At 39.9% G+C, this 22,044-nt stretch overlaps 1 protein-coding gene across 1 annotated transcript; it reads left to right on the top strand.

Annotated features, from left to right (window-relative positions):
* Window positions 1-11,258: 11,258 nt before the first annotated feature.
* Window positions 11,259-15,825, top strand: dlb (deltaB). The gene is made up of 7 exons (XM_073479834.1): window positions 11,259-11,309; window positions 11,399-11,638; window positions 11,849-11,906; window positions 12,079-12,336; window positions 13,619-13,980; window positions 14,552-14,768; window positions 14,979-15,825. The coding sequence occupies exons 1-7, from the start codon at window positions 11,259-11,261 to the stop codon at window positions 15,692-15,694; spliced, it is 1,902 nt and encodes a 633-aa protein (XP_073335935.1). The 3' UTR covers window positions 15,695-15,825.
* The last annotated feature ends 6,219 nt before the right edge of the window (window positions 15,826-22,044 follow it).

Genomic DNA, 22,044 nt, shown 5'->3' with positions numbered 1-22,044 from the left:
CCAGCTGTTTACCCACCACATTTAAACACTTTGTGCTGAAATGCAGTGAGGACATAATGGCCCAGATGAAGAAACATTTTTTAAGTGGTCTTTTACATATGTGATATTTGGCAATGTGATGAAGGGAGTGTCTGAGGTAGATAATTATGGAAAAATTGTGTAACAGTGCATCTAAAGGGCAGGTTAGTACAGAGCCAACAGTATGGAAACACTCGATGTTGACCGCAGAACATCACATCTACTCTAGACAGCAACAATGCATATCACTCAGCCCAGTGGTAACAATATCCAATGCCACTGCCCTAAAATATGACAAAAGAAACAACTCAAGTAATCTTAACAACATTAACTAAAGATGCTAAATCCACCTCACCTTCAGATGTTAAGTTGCCTTCTTGTTTTGATGCTGCGTACAGTTTTAACATTTGAGGAACAGTTCACAAGAGCTCATGAGTCAAGTTCAACCAATCATCAGTCCTTATCCTTATGAGGTTTAAATGTGTGAGAACATGAATTAAACTGGAGCGGGGAGTCAATTATTCTATTTGATTATCCATAATCATTTCAAATAAAACTTTTTAATAAATTCTTCAAAAATTGCACACAGATTTCTTCATACATTTCAAACAGTTAAATTCAAATACCACCCCTGTCAATCTTCTCACTGAGAGGCTGCTACAGGAAGTACTCGCTACACATTTTCTTTTAAAGTGCAGTAGCCTCATCTACAGCAACTGCTCTATGTCCAAGAGGAATCTGAGGAGACATTAGAAACTACAGCAAGCAGCAGCTTGTAATATAAATCACCATTCTAGCTAGTTAGCTAATTAGTCCATCTAATATATTATGATTTTACAGTATATACTGATACTGAACAGTTATAATTATAATTATAATGTTCTACTTTACATATTATGTCTTGGGTTCAGATTTTGTCTGAATTTTGCACCGGAATCAGCAGCAGCCAGCTTGAACAGGTGCTGATGGAGAGCGAGGTGCTCTCATTTGTTAGTTAACATTTATTGGTGCAGGCTATGAGAACATTCAGAACATTTTTAACAAATTACGCTTTTTAAAAAGTGATGCACAAAATCAACCACTTTCAAAAAGTGATGCCGTCATGTCCTCAGTGTCCCCAGTGTACGTAAATGACACCTGTGTGTTTTACTGAGACTTATAAAAATGAAAGTATATGTCTGTAATCCATTTTTAAAGATTTACAGATTGACTTCAGTAAGAGGGAGTGGGACAGACAGACTTACACCTTGTTGGTTTTTGTCTTTTTATGGCGAGTGTGTGATATCTTTGATCGTCCTTCACTGAAACACATCTTGACACTGAAGGTCCAGCCAGTTTTGCAGGTCCATGTAAATGTCAGTAGGGGGCTCTGCTGCACAGTCTTGTGAGGCCAGACTGCTGATACACAAGATGAAGCCATGTTCACAGTGTATTCTTCGCTACCCTGTATTGTGCAGCAGTGTTACATACAATCTAAATAATTCTTTTAAGGATGGCATGAAAACTTTTGAACATCCCCGGCTTATAGAACATTTTATCATGCCAGTTTTCCTTTGAATATGTTCAACCAGGAAAGACACTTGACTACTGAGGTAAATTTTAAATGAATCATACATAGAACATGCTTTAACTTGTGCTAAAAGCTTCATATCAGAGTATGTCTTCAGCTGACACATTACATGACCAAACAGGACTGGTAAAAGAGCCAACCCTGTCAAATGGAAACACAGTCAGTGGTAATTCTTGAAATCATCAATAAATGGTAGAGTTGTAGTTAATCAAACATTAGTTTAATTAACTACAGCTGTTACAATACTTTGTAAATGGTTAATAAATACTGTTCATCTATAAACATTATTTGGATGGCTGTTATAAAGTTGCAACTTCTGTTTATAAACCTTTACAATTGCTTAATAAATGGTTTATAAAGCATTTCATAACAGTCCAATAACTAAAATAACTGTTCAACAGTCAAATAACTAAAGTTTGATTACCATAAATGTACCATTTATTAAAGGGGCACTATGTAGTCTTGGAGAAGAAATTCAAACTCAGAGTTTTAATAATTACAATATTTATAAGGTAATAATACAAACTCAACAAACATATATTTTTTCCATAACAGAATAAACAAGCTGTTCTCAGAAGAAAATAAGGTCCCAGAACACTGTTTGAAGCTAGAAAGGTGGCAGGGTCCGCCACATATAAACAAAGTAAAACAGTATGACATGTTGTTCTTTAAGGTCAGTTTGTTTATGCAGTCATGAAAACAAAGACAGTTTTTTTTACTTTTTTTTAGATTGTTTAGGCATTAAAAAACTACATAGTGCACCTTTAATGATGGTTATTATAAAGTGTTACCATTGAACTTTGGTGTGGGATGATGTTAGGATTGTAGGATGGGGGTTGCCAGATCTATTGCTCCATTCTTAATCAAATACTCGTGAAAAATACTAATGCAAGCACATACACCAGGCACACGCACACACACATGCAGACACATGCGCACACACAGAGAGCGGCTGAGTTAAGTCAAACTGCATTGTTCCCCTGCGGACCCTTCTGCCTCAGTTGCTCTAAACAGCTGCCAGGGCCGGCCCGGCGTGCCGCAGCAGGGAGGGGAGGAGGGCAGCATGCAGCGGGAGTTCAACAGTCTGCTGGGGGATTCCTCCTTTGCAGGAAGGCAGTGGGCAGCATCAGTGTCTGGCTGGGGGGCTGGGCTCCTGAATAGGCAGCTGTATTCACATTGTGAGCCAGTCATTTACCTTCAGTTCTTTATGGAGCCCTTAAACCTGAGACTTAAGCCTCTCTGAAAGGGCATTATTCACTTTGAGTACCTATAAAACTCTATTCTACTTGATTGTAATCCCCCTCGCCTCTCTTCAGAATAAAATACGACTTGGTCTGTTTTACCTAGAAAGTGAATATTTACACTAAACCTGTGCCTGATTAAATTCAATTATTAAATTCCTTTATAGGCTGCATTTCTCTGTACTGTTCCACATGAAACATTGCATTCATGTGGCTGAACCAGTCCTACATCAGCAGAACAAATACATTGCTCCCATCTTCATCTCTCTCCAAGCGTTATCCTGAAGGTATTTTTTCCCCTTTCAGCAGAGTTGGTCGACATCTGGCCAAAAGAGACCCAGATTTAGAGAGGCACAATGAAACGGAAAAAAAATAATCTATCTATCGATCTGTCCTGCTGCAAGTCTATATGTAAGTTTCCTCCCCCTTTCTATTGGCCCTGCTGACCCCTGCACCCTTTCCTTTTCTTCAGTTTGAACCCCCACCTGTTCTCATTCCCTCGTTCCTCCCAGCTCCCTCTTTCATCTCCCATCTGTCGCTGAGGCTGCTGCAGGACAGAGTCTGGGCCGGAGAGGAAAGGTACGATTGAAGGCAGGCAGATTTGTTGCTCTGTGTGGACAGGATTAAATAATTATCATGCCTCCCTTTGTGCCCCAACAAAAGAGTAATTATACATCTGCTGCTAAGTCAAACAGTTGTGTTTTATTTACCGCATCTTAGCCGTTGTTTTGGGGAGGATTTGTGACGTGATCAATGACTCACAGAGACAGATTTGTTTGTTCCATATGTGAAGGGAATAATCAGATTGTGTCTGAGAAGACCGCTTTACAAAATGTTTGTCAATGTTCTTCTTTATAGTGGCCCGTACACAGCCACTGCAGAGAAGTGGTCCACAGGTTGTGATCTGTGTGTAACTATTGTACCATTTTGACTGAATCTCTGGAGACATCCTGAGGCACACCATCACCTGGCTGATGAATTGTGATTTACACACCAAATTAACACCTGTGCTATATTGCGTTGCTGTTGGGTGAAACTCTGACTCAGCTGCTTTTTGAACCACAACCCAAGAGCCACCTTCCCCTATACCATGACGAAACTCAACAATTCTTATGGATGATGGAACCCATTCAAACCATCCAGAGAAACTCAAACACGTATGGCCTTTCAATGTTCAACAAATGAGGCTCTGCATTGTTCTTAAAAAGTTGATGATGATTATTAGAGGCAGGGCTGAATCAGTAAGTATAAAGTATCAGTCTGACATGCAGGCTGATCCGGTTGGGTCGACCATTATAGCTTTTTCAAGGCCGATACCGATTATTAGAAATCAGGGAGACCAAAAATTTTCATTTGCAGTAAAAATGAAACTCTGATGGAATAAACCTAAATACATTTAAATAAAGTACTGTTCTAAAGGACAATTGTCAGGTACTTTACTTGAGTATATCCATTTTCTGCTACTTTATACCTCCTCTCTACTACAATTATGTGATAAATGTAATGAAATAAACATATAAATATAATGTAATAAATATAATAATGATATAAATAAATAAATCTAGTCACTAGTTACTTTGCAGATTCAGATTACTCAGTGTTTATAGGCTATTGTGATGTGTTAACAATCAGTTATTGTTGTGGCGGGACATTGTGTGAGAAGATGCTGCATCAGAGCCAAAGTAGCACATTTTTAAATAAGTCTATGTAATTGGCAATCTGACAGAAGAATCACTGATGCCGATATTCGGAAAAATGCTGAATATCAGCCCTGATAATCAAGCAGGGCTGATAATCGGTTTACCCCGAGAATGAACCTTGATTGACTACATATAATGAAAGACTACTGCAGCACTGACGATGAAGAGACAATAAAAAGAGTTAAATGACATTTTAAACACTGAATTGTCCATCCACTGTATACAAACAGCAGATCCTACTTTAGATCATTCAAGAATGTTGCTCATGTGATCTGACTATAACTCAAATGATCTTACCGATCTTCGACACAGATTAGCATTAATATGGTTGCATACTTGAAGAGGTTGCAACATGACCATGTCATAATTTTATTTTGTGTTGGTGGACCTAATGTTTGATCATATTAAATTAATGTATATGTTTATATTGCAGTAGTCAAACGTAACTACAGTAAGCTCATTTACTGAAGTACTACAATTAATGTTTGTAGTATTTGTACATTACTGGAGTAATTCTATTTTATGCTACTTTATACTTCTACACCACTGCATTTCCTCGTTACACATTGTACTGCACTGCATTTATATAACAGCAAGAGTTACTTTGTCGATTACGATTTGACTTTTATAACCTCTCAGCCACACAGCATGAGCACATTAACACCTGCATCATTAAAATGCTGCTCACATGTTAATGCTTCAGCTGTAATGGTCCAGCGATATTCAGCATATAATCTTCAAATGGAACCATTTAACATAAAGTCTACTGTTACTTTATTATTTACTTGGAATACAAATGTAAAGTACCAGACTTTACCTTCTAACAGAGTGTTTTTATACTCCTACTTATTCAAAGGATCTGAATACTTCTCCAACCACTGTTGTACCGTGATAGTGAGCCAAAAAGGAGACAACTGAGACAACAGGTCCAGTTTACCACAGGGGACGATGCATGTATGTTGCATGCATGATCTACCTGGCCTGCATGTCTCGATACCAGACAAAGCAACATTTTAAACATTAGTATGGACAATGTAAAAGAACCACCGCAGCAAAAGAGACAGGACGTAGCACTGACTTGTGTAATGGTAAAGTAAATGTAGCTAACATTTAATGCTAGCATTTTAAAGGAGCAATATGTGTAATATATGACCAGAATTTTAAAAACATTTAAAAATGAACCTGAATTAATACCAAGTGTGAAGAAACAGTGTTGATGTTATGTCAGAGACGTCTGCTGTATGTATTGTGTTGCAGAGATGGCTACTGAAGTTAGAGTTGTCTACCAGCCAGCCCCAGCCCGTCCTGTCTCGTGATACCACTTTGTACCAGCGAGAGGCGATAGTCTGATAGTCCCGTAGTTTCAGCTGCGAGATACGTCAGCTGTTATATAAATGTTAATAAATGAGCAAAATAAACTCACAAATTGTCAAGAAATGATATTTCTTTACTTCTATGTTTCTTGCTAAACAGAAAAACACAACCACACACCTGAATTCAATTTCTCTCTTTTATCGAACTAGACAAGCGTTATCACACTGTTCGGTTCCAGTCTGCTCAAACTACACAGCCGCTGGCTCCAGGGCTAACTGAGCCACGAGCTAGTTTGCTAAAGGTAGCTAGCTACAGACAAGGAACACTAGCAAAGAGCAGCAGTTGTCGGTTACTCTGGTGATATGCTGCCCCTTATGGTTACGGAGCTGCCCTTGAATTCTGCCCATATTCTACAAATTATACCTTTAGTACAACTTTTTCATATCATATGATGTTTTTGCGGCTGTTTCTTGAGAGTCTGCAATTATCAACGTAACTGAATGTATAGTTTTATTTTAACCTGACCTGATGAAACACAGAGCAAAATGTGTTTGAATGATCAAAATTTACTTTTAATTTATCTTTAAAGCACTTTGGTCAACATTTATTACTGTTTCAGTGTTCCCTATCAATAAATCAACTGTCATCATGATAGTAAAAGAGGAAATGAAGGTTCAGTCTGTGGTGAGAGGGAAAGTCCTGGGGAACACTGAAGTAAAAGTAGCTTTTCTATACTTGTAGGCACAGATGGCTTGAAAAAATTAGAAGTAATAGGCCTAAAACACTGATTTAACAACCTGGGAGAAGGGACACTAAGGAAACGTTTACTAGTCCTGTCTGTATACTGTAAGCCAGCTGTCCTGCAAGAGTCTGGAGGAGGACTAAAGAAAAAGTAGATTGCCTAAGTAGGCACAGATGGCCTGAGGAAACAAGAAAGAGTTTCCAAACACTGACTTTATAACCTGTGAGCAGGCAGAGACAGTAAGAAGTTATAAGACACAGTACAGTATTCTGTCTGTATCATTGTTGGCCAGTGATTTGCCTAATAATACCTCGTGCCCCTCTGACTCAGCCCATACATTCACTCATTGTTAATGTGGCAGGCCTGTGTGCATATTTTGGTACCCTACAGTGCTTCAGCATCCAGCATCTTAATGAGACCAACCAATCAACTAAATGACATGCATACATTTGTGGCACAGACATGTACACACTCACATACACACACACAGAACATCACAGCCCACCAGACACCCATTCCACACCTCCTATTGTCCCAAAGTCAGACAGCAGGCTGGGGCTGCAGAAGTGGCCACAGCAGGCCGACTTCTCCCCTGAGGGCCTGCCTGAGTCAGATCTGCAGCAGCTCCCCCCTCTCTCTTTCTCCAAGAGTCCTTAGGGAGAAGGATCTCCAAGCTGCTGTGGGCTGGAGATGAGGCAGATGCCGGCCACTCGAACTAATGGGAGGTCCGGGGGGATGACATGACTCTTCTTTGGTTCCCATGCCCCGTGGCACGCTCATGTCACACTCCTGCAAGTAATATACATGATAAGAGCAGAGAGGGTACACTGTCCATCTGCTCTCCTGACACAAAGACACACATCCTCCTCCACACAGAGCTTCAGCAGGTACTGTAGATGGACACACACATTTAGAATGAGCATTAGTGTCTCTCCTTAAGAAACAGAAGATGATGTATGAGGCCATGTGTGTGACATTAGGGTTGGAGGATGTAAGAGATATGATGTATAGGAACATGTGCTACACACACACACACACACACACACACACACACACACACACACACACACACACACACACATACACACACACACACACACTCACACACACACAGCGATTGATACAAGTGTCAAAAATGTAATTATGAATTCTGAAACAGGTGTGTTCAGCCGGGCACTGTATGAAAATGATTCTGGGTGGGGGTTGTGTATTTTTGTCTTTTTGCTGAAGTGACTGTAATCAGTTCTTTTCAGGAGAACAGGAGAGGAGCTTTTATCTTTTCACATCCCAGATTTATACTTCACTTCATTCTTCCCCTCCCACCAGCTCTTTATTCAGATTATTTGTCTGATATATTGTTTGATTTATTTTTCATGTGTTTTCCATAAATATATTATCTTAAAGGGGCACTATGTAGTTTGGAGAAGAAATTCAAACTCATAATTGTAATATTTACAATATTAATGAGGTTATAATACAAACTCAGAAATATTTCCATAAGTGAATAAACAAGCTGTTCCCAGAGGAAAATAAGGTCCCAGAACACTGTTTGAAGCTAGAAAGGTGGCAGGGTCCGCCACATATAAACAAAGTAAAACAGTATGAAACTGCGTTGTCATTTAAGGTCAGTTTGTTTATTCAGTTAATTCAGTCATGCAGTCAAGTTACAAATTGATGATTTAAATGGAAACATGTATCTTCACATACCCACAGTAGATGGATCAGGGATGTATTATATAATATATTGTATTACATATGATACACTGAGCTAGAGAAGAATAGATTTATAAATGAAAGGTTCACTGAGAAACCTGGATAGTTGTCCTGTACTGTGTGAAGACCTTAACAGTTGCTCCAGAAGATGGAGATACCTAAAGTCAAAGAATGCTGGACAAAATGTTATCACACACACACACACACACACATACACACACACAGAAACACACACACATGTACACGCACGTACACACACACACACAGTTTTTTTTCTCGTATACATACACATTTTTGGTGTTTGTTTGTTGGTTGGTTTGTCAGCAGGATTACACAAGAACTGCTGAAAGGATTTACGTGAATCTTGGATTGAGGGTGGGTCTTTGGTGTGGCTCAAGGAATTTTTTTTCTTCACTTTTGTTAACATTATGAGATAGGGTGTTGTTCAACATTTCCGTTAATTTCTCCTGGAACAATGCATGGATCTTGATGTAAAAATGCAGGTGTATTTAGGTGGTTGGTATCTATGACTGAGTACAATTTGATGTAGATCCAAATACAAATCCGATTCAGCAAATGTAAATATGTTTTATTTGATATCGGATTAGGCTTGATTGAATTCAAGGGGACTGTTGGGCCTTGGAGTGTCATTCTAGTGTGTACTGTATTCAGAATGTTCCCATTACTCACGTTGTATCCAATGAACTGTGCTTGCAAAACCTAATAAACAAATATAAGAAAATAAAAGAGTTGAGTTCGAAAATACACTCAGTACACTTCAAAAAATGAAATGAGAGAGGCCACTGCTCACACATCATTGGGTTGCCATTTTCACATTGACTGTATTAAATGAGAATTGTAGTGAAATTGTGCAAATGTTGTCAGGGACCCCCTGTGATTCAGAGCTCCTTGGACCCTTTTTTAGAACCACAGGTCTGGACTCAAAGTTTGAAATAAAAACCACAAGACAAGTCCAGCCACTTAACGGAGCTTACTTTACATACAACTGTGTTGTCAGCTTCCTCCCACGTTTGTCCTTGTTGTGCTGCAGGGAAGCGTGCCAGGAGATACAGGGGGCCACTGCAGGCACGCGTCCTCTCCTCTCATTATAATATCAATCAGACCCCCATCACCATCCACCGACTGCCACACACAACACAACAACGCATGTGTGTATAGTGTGAGATGAATAATAACAAAACTGCTGACACTGAATTTAGTTCCCATGTTGAAATCTTTGATTTTGTGTCAGTTTGCTCAGATGTTTTTTTCCACTGGAGTTCTGATGACTTGATTCACTCCATTCATACAGTCTGAATCAAACTCGCTTTTTACATCTATTAGTGATCACTGACGTGTTGATGGTCAGCGATCATCAGTGTCGAGATACAAAAGTGTTCAACTCCAGGCGACGATCACCTTAAAGAAAATAACCAAACACAACTCAGTAAGTTCATTTATTGTTCAGGCTCTTAAAACCCCTCATGGAACAATCATTTGGAAGCTGTGTTGTTGCTCTGTTAAAGTCGGTCATACATGTTTATATCAGTGTTGATGGCTGGATCAGATCCAGTGTGTAAAGAACAGTTTAGGTGTGTTTACCCTCCACCACATCCCTGCCAGCGACAGGTGCTGAGTCCTCCTCCCTAAATCAATAAGGGGGTAGCGGTTTGTGTGTGTGTGTGTGTGTGTGTGTGTGTGTGTGTGTGTGTGTGTGTGTGTGTGTGTGTGTGTGTGTGTGTGTGTGTGTGTGTGTAGGGTGGGCTGGTGGGGGACGCTATGAGGAGACAATAGCCGGGTTTGGAGCCCCACACGGTCGACCATGTGCCGTTGATTACCATACAGCTGTTCGCATGAGGTCCAGACAAAGGCAACATGATAGTCCCAACTCTGCAGGACTCCCCCCTCACACACACACACACACACACACACACGCACACAGACACACGACCAACACTCCCCCCTTTTCTTTACTCCCCCCGCGCCCTCCTCCAGGCTCAGGAGCGCAGCAGAAGAGGTCTGAATAGCTGCTAGACGCACAATGCGGTCTTATCCGGGGCCTGCCCACTCTTTGTCACCTCACACGCGTCAGGACAATTATAATGTTGGTTGTAAAGAAAGAAAGGGCTATGCGCTATTCTTCCCCGCTTCCTTCTGATCTTCGTTTAGTGTAGGCAAGCTCCAAAAAATAAAAAAACCTTTTCAAACAATGATCTGTGAGCCCGAAACTGTTAAAGTGTTAAAGTTAATTGTTGAAGTGTGTGTTTGATGAAATGCGGGCAGTCATTAGAAAGTGTCCTGGCATGCTCAGAATCTGAACGCCTAAATAACAGTATAAACTCTTGGATGACATGATTTTAACATCAAAGTCGCCAGTTTTGAAACCAACAATCACATTTCCCGTTATAAAAAATGTTTCTTCAATGTAGAATCACTGAAACTAACTTTCTTGTTAGAAGGTTTCAAATTGGCCACATTCAGTTCCATCAGCCACTTTAGTTTCCACTTTTCTGGATTCTGAAGATTCATGCACATATACTAAACATATCGGCCTGACGCCAGCTTCTTATGCATATTCCTATTAAGAACTCTGTCCAGGTGTAATGTGGGTTGTCTAAATCCCCAGGCAGGTCCCCCCGTGTCAGGCTGCTCCCCTGAGGTCTGCTCCGGCTCCACCTCCTTGCCTGTGACGCGCAGCATCTGAGGGTATAAAACCATTCAGCGTCTTTTACACACCAGAACCAAAACAAGAGGACTGTAGGAAAGAAGACCACCAGGAGAAGACTATCAGAAGAAGACTACCAGGAGAAGACACGGATTTAAGAGACACTAACAGGATCACAGAGTTTCTAAGTGATGAAACTTTTTTGAGTTTTTCCTCTACATCTTTTGGGAATATTTTTTGCGCACGACGAATGCGGACATCCACGTTAGAAGTGGGAAGCAAACTCTGAGAAGACATGGCACATCTACACCTGAGATACCTCTTGGCTTTGGCCTTGGTGCACGTAGTAAGTTGGCTTCTGTTTTTGCTCACAGTAACAATCCCAAAATGTCTTTACGCACAGCGCGTCTGATGTCTTTTTTCTGTCTTTTGCAGGTTTTTTCCTCTGGTGTGTTTGAGCTGAAGATCCATTCCTTCCACACGGCGCAGCGCATCTGCAGAAGACACAGGGACTGTCATATATTCTTCAGGATTTGCCTGAAACATCCAGAGGATGTGATCTCCGCAGAGCCACCTTGTACCTTTGGCACCGGAAACACCAACGTCATCAGGGCCGATCACACCTCGATCTCCAGCAGCGCTCCCATCAGGGTGCCCTTCCACTTCAAGTGGCCGGTAAATGGAAAATCAGAGTCACACATAGTGATAATAGTGTTGTTGAGGTCTTGGAAGGGATAGAATATGGTTTTATTTTAATGTAAGGACTGCGTTAATCTTGTGCCTTCATAGTTTATCAAAGTCTTTGACTGCGTAAAACACCACATGAACTATATGCGTCACCTTTACTGCTCTTGCCAAACACTAAACGCGTTTTTTCTGTTCCAGGGAACATTTTCATTGATCATTGAAGCTTGGAACGCTGAATCTCCGACTGAATACACAGGTAGGTCTTTCTTTCTTTCTTTCTTTCTTTCTTTCTTTCTTTCTTTCTTTCTTTCTTTCTTTCTTTCTTTCTTTCTTTCTTTCTTTCTTTCAAACCAAGATGAACCACATCCATGTGATACAAGCAGCATCCTTGCAAGATAATTTATTAAAAAGCTTCCCCTTCTCTTCAGACAACCAAAACAACCTTGTGAGCCGTCTGGCGACCAGGAGGAGACTGGCCATCGGTGAGGACTGGTCCCAGGACGTGCACTTCGGCGAGCAAAGCGAGCTGCGCTACTCCTACCACGTCTTCTGCGATGAGTACTACTTTGGAGACGGCTGCGCTGAATACTGCAGGCCGAGAGACGACACGCTGGGCCACTACACCTGCGACGAGGAGGGCAACCGCATCTGCCTGGAGGGCTGGAAGGGAAACTACTGCTCTGAGCGTAAGTGAATGTTAATTGTTACCTGTGTGCCTTTGAGCAAGACACTTGAATCCTGCTGTAGTTCCCTGGGTGCAGTTCAGTGTCTAACCTGTGGAGAGAGCAAGTGAAAAATCGTAATGTCCCAGAATTCAACATCACATTCTACATGGGTCTGAAGTACTAGTATCTATCTGTCATAGACTGTCATCTCGTATGGCATCATATAAATAAAAATGTATCTTGAAATATTTAGTACTACTATACTTTATTTAGTGAAGGCGTCAGAAGTCCAACAATAGCCTAATAAAATAAAGTTTATTTATATAGAGCTGTTAAATACCTTAAAAACATTAGAAAATAAATGGTTTCCTGTTGGAAGCTGTTATTTTTAAAAAGGAGAATGGCTCATGTGAGGGGTTTCCAATCCTTGACTGTCTTCTGTACAAAACAACGTGAAGAAATCTTTCATTAACATTCTGCATCATTCCCTGAGAAATTAACCAAAATGTTAAAAAAACGCCCTAACTCACAATGTTAACGAAAGTGAGACAAAATGCCTTGATCCGTCCCATTATCCAGATCCGACACCAAAAGTTAACAGGGTCTGTTCTGGGCCGAGACCCATCCTCCATCCAACTTTAATGTAAAGTAATAATAATAATAATAATAATAATAATAATAATAATAACACACAGACAGGGTGAAAACAAAACTTCCTTGCTGAAGTAAAAAAAAACAGTAACGTGAAAGGACTGAATCTTTCTCAAACCCTTTCTCCTCCTGTAAAATTGGAAGATTAGACTGAAGTTGTGTCATGGTGTGGATAAAAAGTGAGTCTGTCTTACTACTCAGCTTGTGGCTGATGTTTCATCTCTTTCACACTCAATGAGCAGGAATCTTTTCAAGCACTGTAAAGTATTTCCTTTATCAGAGAGATGTCCCGTAGTGTTGTGTTTTACTCTTTTGCAAGGCGGTCTATAGTGATCCATCTGCCTTTTGTTCTCTGTTACAATGAGAGAAAGAGCCGTGGCCCCCATTACACACACACATTTTTCAAGGTGATGTGTGTGTGTTTGTGTGTGTGTGTTGGAGAGAGCGAGGGAGCGAGAGAGAAGATAAAAGAAAGCATTTTTCTCCGGCAGTGTGCCTGCCAGCTGCTTGGCTTAATACTTAACCAACAGTGAAGTCTGGAACCGGGCTGGGGTCAGACAGGGGGCCCTGTACGTGTGTGTGTGTGTGTGTGATGTTTGAGAAGGCGTGCCCATTGTAATCACACACCCTCCCCTTCCCCTCTCCTCTCCAGCCATCTGCTCGGCGGACTGCAGTGAGAAGCACGGCTACTGCGAGGCCCCAGGGGGCTGTACGTGTCGCATGGGCTGGCAGGGCCCCTCCTGTAATGAATGCGTCCGCTACCCAGGCTGCCTCCACGGGACATGCAGCCAGCCGTGGCAGTGTAACTGTCAGGAGGGCTGGGGGGGCCTCTTCTGCGACCAGGACCTCAACTACTGCACCAACCACAAGCCCTGTGCCAATGGTGCCACCTGCACCAACACAGGCCAGGGCAGCTACACCTGCACCTGCCGGCCCGGCTTCGGAGGCACCAACTGTGAACTGGAGACCAATGAGTGTGACAGCAACCCCTGCAAGAACGGAGGCAGCTGCAATGTGAGTAAAACATTTTAAACTTATAGATATCCCCATTAAACTTCTTGCATTTAGACAATTATATTTTGTATTACAAGTTTTGTGATATGCTCTGTTTAAATATGCAAATGAGACTACCTAATTAAATATGCACCAATTTGCATAAATGGTCAGAAAACAGAAATCTCAAATAACATACACATTTCAATGTGTATTTCTGACATTTTCTTTTCTCTAGTCTGAAAAAAAGTCTTGTTATGAAAGCAAAATAGCCCAAAATCTCAAATGTGACCATGGTGTTTCACCTGTAGTGTTTCCCCTTACAGGTACAACTATACTAAAAAGGTTGCAATAAAGAAACAAGGCTATCACAGATAATATCAGATAAACATTATTGATCCCTGCAGGGAAATCCAAGTGTCACAGCAGCAGAAATACAACAAAAGTCACTTAAAAATAGTTGCAAATAGCTTTAAAAAAATCTTTTTTACTAACACCAAAATCCCACATACAGTAACACATCACACATAAAACAACTCTGTCTGTAGATATTTCCTCCCTAACGTGAAGGTTTTTCTTCCTCTGTCCACAGGACCTGGAGAACGACTACTCCTGCACCTGCCCACAGGGTTTTTACGGAAAGAACTGCGAGATCATTGCAATGACGTGTGCTGACGGTCCCTGCTTCAACGGCGGCACCTGCGTGGAGACGATGACTGGAGGCTACACCTGCCGCTGCCCTCCCAGCTACACCGGCTCAAACTGTGAGAAGAAGCTAGACCGCTGCAGCAACAGGCCCTGTCTGAATGGTGAGTGGCCCTCCATCTGGCGACACCTTGTGGCTGAAGTTGTTCACTTTTCTGTGTGAATAAATATTGCTGTCAGCACTCCTGCATCAATGCACTTGCAGCAATTTACAACAGAGAGTGTGAAATGTAATCCTATTAACACTCCTGCTGTAAAAGAGTGCTTGTCCCTGATCTCTTGAATGCTGAACTGAACATTTCTCCCTTCTGCAGGTGGTGAGTGTCTGGACCTCGGCCAAAGTGTGCTGTGCCGCTGTCAGGCAGGCTTCACTGGTGCCAACTGCCAGGTCAACATTGACGACTGCGCCTCAGTCCCCTGCCAGAATGCTGGAACCTGCCAGGACGGTGTGAATGACTACACCTGCTCTTGCACCCTGGGGTACACCGGCAAGAACTGCAGCGTGCGCTCAGACGCCTGTGGTGAACGTCCATGTCAGAACGGTGGCACTTGCTTCACCCACTTCACCGGGCCAGTGTGCCAGTGTCCAAAGGGCTTTATGGGTCCCAGCTGTGAGTTCACGCTCCAGCCCAGTTTCAAGCCAGCCTTGCGGCAGACGTCCCAGCCCTCCTCTGCCACCCTCACCATCTCCTGCATTCTGGCCGTCCTGGTGCTGGTTCTGGTGGCGGGTATCATCTTCTTGAGGAGGAGGAGGAGACTTCAGGGAAGGAAGCAGCTGAGTGACATCGCAGTCTACAATGACCTGGATACGGTCAACAACCTGGGAGGAAGTGAAAGAGAATCCTTCCTCGGTCCTAACGGCCTGTTCAAGATCAGCAACAGCACGGCCCGCCTCAGCCTCTCCCTCTGCCCCGATGGCAGATCTGGGTACAGGCACAGTCCCGTGGAGAGCAGCCTGGCCAGGGGCGAGCGTCAGGACTTCATGTGGAGGGACGAGGCCGGCCTGGGCTCTGGAGCAGGGCTCAGATGAAACAGAGGGACAACACTGACGTGCACACAGGCGCAGAAGAATATTAGCACTTGTTGCTCTTCTCTCTTCATGCACAGTGAGGAGAGGAGCAGACCCATGAGCTGAAGAGTGCTCTGCTCATGATGAAGATAATGTACCATTAAAAATGTAAGCAAAAGTAACTCAATATTGATGAATGAACTATTGTGATGAAGATGATTTACAAAGATTATTGACAAAGTATATAGGGCAAAGCTCTTCCATGTTTAAGACCCAAAGAAACTAATAATACGAACCACTTTTCATGGACCTACAACACGAACCAAATACAGGAAGTCACAAAACTCTGGCCACCTCTGGAAAACCTGCCCAAAAATATGTTTCATTGGGTTTTTGATTTGAATATGTTCACTTTGTTTAATTGTTTCCCATTTTTTAAACACAGAATTTTTGATTTGCTTTTCAATCTTCCTTTGGCCATTATTTCCTTATTGTGCGCACCATCATTTTTTATTCTTTATATTATTTATTTATTTGAAAACTTATGTTTATGGCTTCACTTTGATTGTCACAGATGTAGATATATATTTATATGATGCTGAATGAAGACCGACACTTGATGTTGTACCTGGATGTTTTATGGGCTGTGAAGGCTGTGTGAAATATCCCAAAGATGTTCAATGCAGGGATATAAAGAAAGTGTGTTTGACCACACAAAGTCAGCCATTACTGTAATTTATATATATAGTTTATATACTACTGATCACATTGTTCCTTCATGTGCCATTTTGTGTTCATGCCAAAGTTTGTGTTATGTCCCGTTTTCATCCATATTATTTAAGTTCATCATGTTGTGGTTGTGATGTGGAATAAAATATTGCTTTGATGCAATTCTGGATTGAAGTCTCTGTTCTGCAGGATTGAATCCTGTACCTGTATTCATAGACAGAATGCTGTATTAGTGGAAATTAAGATTTCATCAGAAAACTGTGATCTTTTACAATCTTATAGACCAGGTGTCCAGGATCCAAAGCTCCCTTACTTGACTGATTTCCTGCACAAAGTGTCACTCTGGCTGCCATTTCAGATTATGATAATTAATAATTTGAGATCCTACATATTGAAAGAGCATTTTTACCTAAAAAAAAAACAAAAAAAACAGCAATATTTGGGCCAACTTTGGCCCACAGGCCCTACTTTGGGCGGCCCTGGTTAAGCCATATCTTACACGATCTGAAGCCTAGGTGCTTTTTATTTATTTGCTCAGTCAAATAGTATGTTAAAAAAAGATTTTTTTTAAAAAAAAGAAAATAGTAAAATTGCATTCAAGCTGCTTGTTATGTCCAGCCATTTTCTGTGAAACAGAAATGAAACAGAACAAAACAGCAAACCCTCACATTTGAGAAGCTGGAACCAAATAATATTTAGAATTTCTTTGCTTTCAAAATGACTTAATTAATTATTGTAGCTCTATTTAAAGCAACATTATGCAGAAATCGGCATTTTGTGTGATTTGGCACCCCCCACAGTTTCTGAGTGCAACACCACTGTTGTAAGTACAAACCCCAGGTCTGTAATAATGTGTCAGATGTAATGTAGGTGCTAACTACAAATAAAACTAATTACGCCGTAACATTGTAATGTCTTGAAAACTTGTATGTTGAAGTAAACATGTATGTAACACTGTGAGCCTACCCTCTCACTGAAGATACACAGTGCAGAAACAAGTGATGAGGGGCGGAGTGGCTGAGACAGAGACACCATTCACCCTGTTACAAGACACTGTACCATCAAAATGATTTAGAAGATGTTATTTTAAGGTTGCTGATTACAGAGGCACAGCTTATTCCTGAGACTGTGAAGAGGACCGAGAAGTGCTGGATGAACATTTGCAGTTTTTCTCCATTGCATACACACAAAAACTGTAACTTTGCACACAACTCTAAAATCTTGGTAAGTCCAAACTGCCAAATAAGTGCAAGTCCATTGTTTTCACTCAAATGGACATTCTGAGTCACATTTTTGCAAAACTCTGAATACAAATCATATCATTTAGCAGCACTTTGTTCCCCTGGAAAACACTGGCCTTCAAAATGCCACACCCTAATTACCGATTACTCTCACTTACTTCTGAACTTTTAAACTCAATTCGCACTTCAACCGCCTGTCAGAGTGTAACAGAGGCCTCGGGTGACCTCGACTGTGTTGTGAAAAAATGGCGCAGCACGGAGAAAAGAGAGTTAGAGCAAGAAGAGGAGCAAGGGGAGGAAGAGGAAGGTGAGCCAACATTTCTAATGAAAACCTCCCATATTCGGTTTGAACTCTGACAATGTTGCAATATCAACTGTAAGTTTACAGTGTGACTGTTGGGAGCTGGAGTGAGTTTAGAACAATTTGAGCTCAGTGGATAAAAAGATGTGCCCTGTATCTATTCTGATATGATTGTGTCAGTGTAATATTTATATGATATATTCACAGTATTCACAGTACAGCCACAGTGTTTATACTGTATGTACCAGAACATTTCAACCTATTTGGGCACAAACTAAAAATGGTAAAAAAAAAAAAAGAAGAAGAAAAATTAAACAATAAGACAATTTTATATATCTGAATAATTAACATTAAGAATTTTGATGGTGTTTAAAATGTATCACACCAGTGTTTGAATTCATGTTCTGTAAGTTCATATAGGTTAGGGATAGCTGTGTGAATAGTTGTGGTGGGAAGAATCAGTTTTGACATGAGAGAAGAGAGGTTTTGAGTGCAGTGTTTTTAATTTTGCAAGAGACTTATGTTGTTTTGACAGAGGGGTTAACTGTAGTTAGTTTTTAGAAATTGAGTTGTAGTTTCAAGAAACATATAGAAACGTGTAGGGACAAACTGTAATATCGTCTGTGAAATCAAACATGATGAACATGATACTGTCACAATGATAAGACACTTATCTATGGACAATAAACAAGAGCACATAGAAAACTGACTAAAGTAAATACAGCAGAAATAAAGTTTCAGTGAACAGTGGCTAAACCACTGAAGTGGAGTTGTTCACAGTTTTTTAAATTTAAAATTGAGGAGACAGACAGATGGGTACATACAGTGTATAGATCAATATAGACAACATTAAACAGATCTCAGGGTAAATGGTTTCAAAATAACACAGAAATGCACCACAGTTTTGTTATTTATTAACTTAAGTTATTTAAGTAGTGAGTTTAGTTCTGAGAGAAAAAGTGAAAATTTGGGAAGTGAGCTGGAGAATTTCTGTTTGTGAATAAAACATTTTGCATATAGTTTGATGAAGCTGATCACATACTCAAGAGTGCTATCTTTATCTGCATTATTACAGTAAAATCTGCATTATTACAGTAACATCTGCATTACTACAGTATCATCTGCATTATTACAGTAATATCTGCAGTATTACAGTAAAATCTGCATTATTACAGTAACATCTGCATTACTACAGTATCATCTGCATTATTACAGTATCATCTGCATTATTGCAGTAACATCTGCAGTATTACAGTATCGTCTGCATTATTACAGTAACATCTGCAGTATTACAGTAACATCTGCATCATTACAGTATCATCTGCAGTATTACAATAACATCTGCATGATTACAGTAACATCTGCAGTATTACAATAACATCTGCATTATTACAGTAACATCTGCATTATTACAGTATCATCTGCATTATTACAGTAACATCTGCATTATTACAATAACATCTGCAGTATTACAGTATCATCTGAAGTATTACAATAACATCTGCATTATTACAGTAACATCTGCAGTATTACAGTAACATCTTCATTATTGCAGTAACATCTGCATTATTACAGTAACATCTGCAGTATTACAGTATCATCTGCAGTACTAAAATAACATCTGCAGTTTTACAGTAACATCTGCAGTATTACAGTAAAATCTGCATTATTACAGTATCATCTGCATTATTACAGTAACATCTGCAGTATTACAGTATCATCTGCATTATTACAGTATCATCTGCAGTATTACAGTAACATCTGCATTATTACAGTATCATCTGCAGTATTACAGTAACATCTGCATTATTACAGTATCATCTGCAGTATAACAGTAACATCTGCAGTATTACAGTATCATCTGCAGTATTACAGTAACATCTGCAGTATTACAATAACATCTGCATTATTTCAGTAACATCTGCAGTATTACAGTAACATCTGCATTATTACAATAACATCTGCATTATTACAGTAACATCTGCAGTATTACAATAACATCTGCATTATTACAATAACATCTGCAGTATTACAGTAACATCTGCAGTATTACAATAACATCTGCAGTATTACAGTAACATCTGCAGTACTACAATAACATCTGCATTATTACAGTCACATCTGCAGTATTACAGTAACATCTGCAGTATTGAAGTAACATCTGCATTATTACAGTAACATCTGCAGTATTACAGTATCATCTGCAGTATTACAGTAACATCTGCAGTATTACAATGACATCTGCATTATTACAGTAACATCTGCAGTATTACAGTATCATCTGCATTACTACAGTAACATCTGCAGTATTACAATAACATCTGCAGTATTACAGTATCATCTGCAGTATTACAATAACATCTGCATTATTACAGTAACATCTGCAGTATTACAGTAACATCTGCATTATTACAGTAACATCTGCGGTATTACAGTAACATCTGCATTATTACAGTAACATCTGCAGTATTACAGTATCATCTGCATTATTACAATAACATCTGCAGTATTACAGTAACATCTGCAGTATTACAACAACATCTGCATTATTACATTAACATCTGCAGTATTATAATAACATCTGCATTATTACAGTAAAATCTGCAGTATTACAATAACATCTGCATTATTACATTAACATCTGCAGTATTACAATAACATCTGCATTATTACAGTAACATCTGCAGTATTACAGTATCATCTGCATTATTACAGTAACATCTGCAGTATTACAGTATCATCTGCATTATTACAGTATCATCTGCAGTATTACAGTATTATCTGCATTAATACAGTAACGTCTGCAGTATTACAGTATTATCTGCAGTATTACAGTATCGTCTGCATTATTACAGTAACATCTGCAGTATTACAGTAACATCTGCATTATTACAGTATCATCTGCAGTATTACAATAACATCTGCATTATTACAGTAACATCTGCATTATTACAGTATCATCTGCATTATTACAGTAACATCTGCATTATTACAGTATCATCTGCAGTATTACAGTAACATCTGCATTATTACAGTAACATCTGCAGTATTACAGTAACATCTGCATTATTACAGTATCATCTGCAGTATTACAATAACATCTGCATTATTACAGTATCGTCTGCATTATTACAGTAACATCTGCATTATTACAGTAACGTCTGCATTATTACAGTATCATCTGCAGTATTACAGTAACATCGGCATTATTACAGTAACATCTGCAGTATTACAGTAACATCTGCAGTATTACAGTATCATCTGCATTATTACAGTAACATCTGCATTATTACAGTAACATCTGCAGTATTACAGTAACATCTGCATTACTACAGTAACATCTGCATCATTACAGTATCATCTGCATTATTACAGTAACATCTGCATTATTACAGTAACATCTGCAGTATTACAGTAACCTCTGCATTATTACAGTAGCGTCTGCAGTATTACAGTACACAAGTACAGTACACAAACAGCAACTTTAAGGTTAAGAGAGTAGACACTATTATAGGCTGTAAAAAGAGATTGTTTGGAAGACATATCAACATCTGTAAACTCAGCAACAAGACAGCCAACAGGGTATATTTTATGTAAAACTTAGAAAAGTACTTCCTTACCCTTGTTTGAAATACAGTATCTGTGAGGTAAAACCGGAGCTCTTCTCCAGTTCGTGTTCTCAAGCTTAGATCTCCAGAAAAAAAAACTTTCCTCCAGGATCAGTTTTATTATTCCTTTGAAAAATCTTGGCGAACATGCTTGTTGCTACAATTTATATAAAATACTCAAAATTAGATAGGGATGTTGGGATATGGGTGCATGCTGTGTATGCATGGGCATGAATATGTAACAAAGGTCTAAATGTGTCTCATTATTTCTGGGGATCAAAAATATTCACAAAACACAAATGCATACTGTGTGTCACAGAAGAGACAATCAAGTGACGCTCTACAACATCCCTCACTATTTACGAGTAGTGTGTGTGACGTCAGCTTCTCACTTGCAAACGCTTTGGGTCTATGACATCATCAGCCTAATTGATGCACGTGCGCACTCAGGTGTGTCACCTGTTTAATTAACGTCAGTTTCCTGTTCCAGTT

This window comes from Pagrus major, chromosome 13, assembly GCF_040436345.1.
Source record: "Pagrus major chromosome 13, Pma_NU_1.0".
Classification (NCBI taxonomy): domain Eukaryota; kingdom Metazoa; phylum Chordata; class Actinopteri; order Spariformes; family Sparidae; genus Pagrus; species Pagrus major.
This window is presented reverse-complemented; position numbering and strand designations above follow the sequence as displayed.

Coding starts and splice junctions, on each gene's coding strand:
- dlb (XM_073479834.1), top strand. CDS start 11,259: ATGGCACATCTACACCTGAGATACCTCTTGGCTTTGGCCTTGGTGCAC. Junction 11,639..11,848: donor CCTTCCACTTCAAGTGGCCG/GTAAATGGAAAA, acceptor TTTCTGTTCCAG/GGAACATTTTCATTGATCAT. Junction 14,769..14,978: donor CAACAGGCCCTGTCTGAATG/GTGAGTGGCCCT, acceptor TCCCTTCTGCAG/GTGGTGAGTGTCTGGACCTC.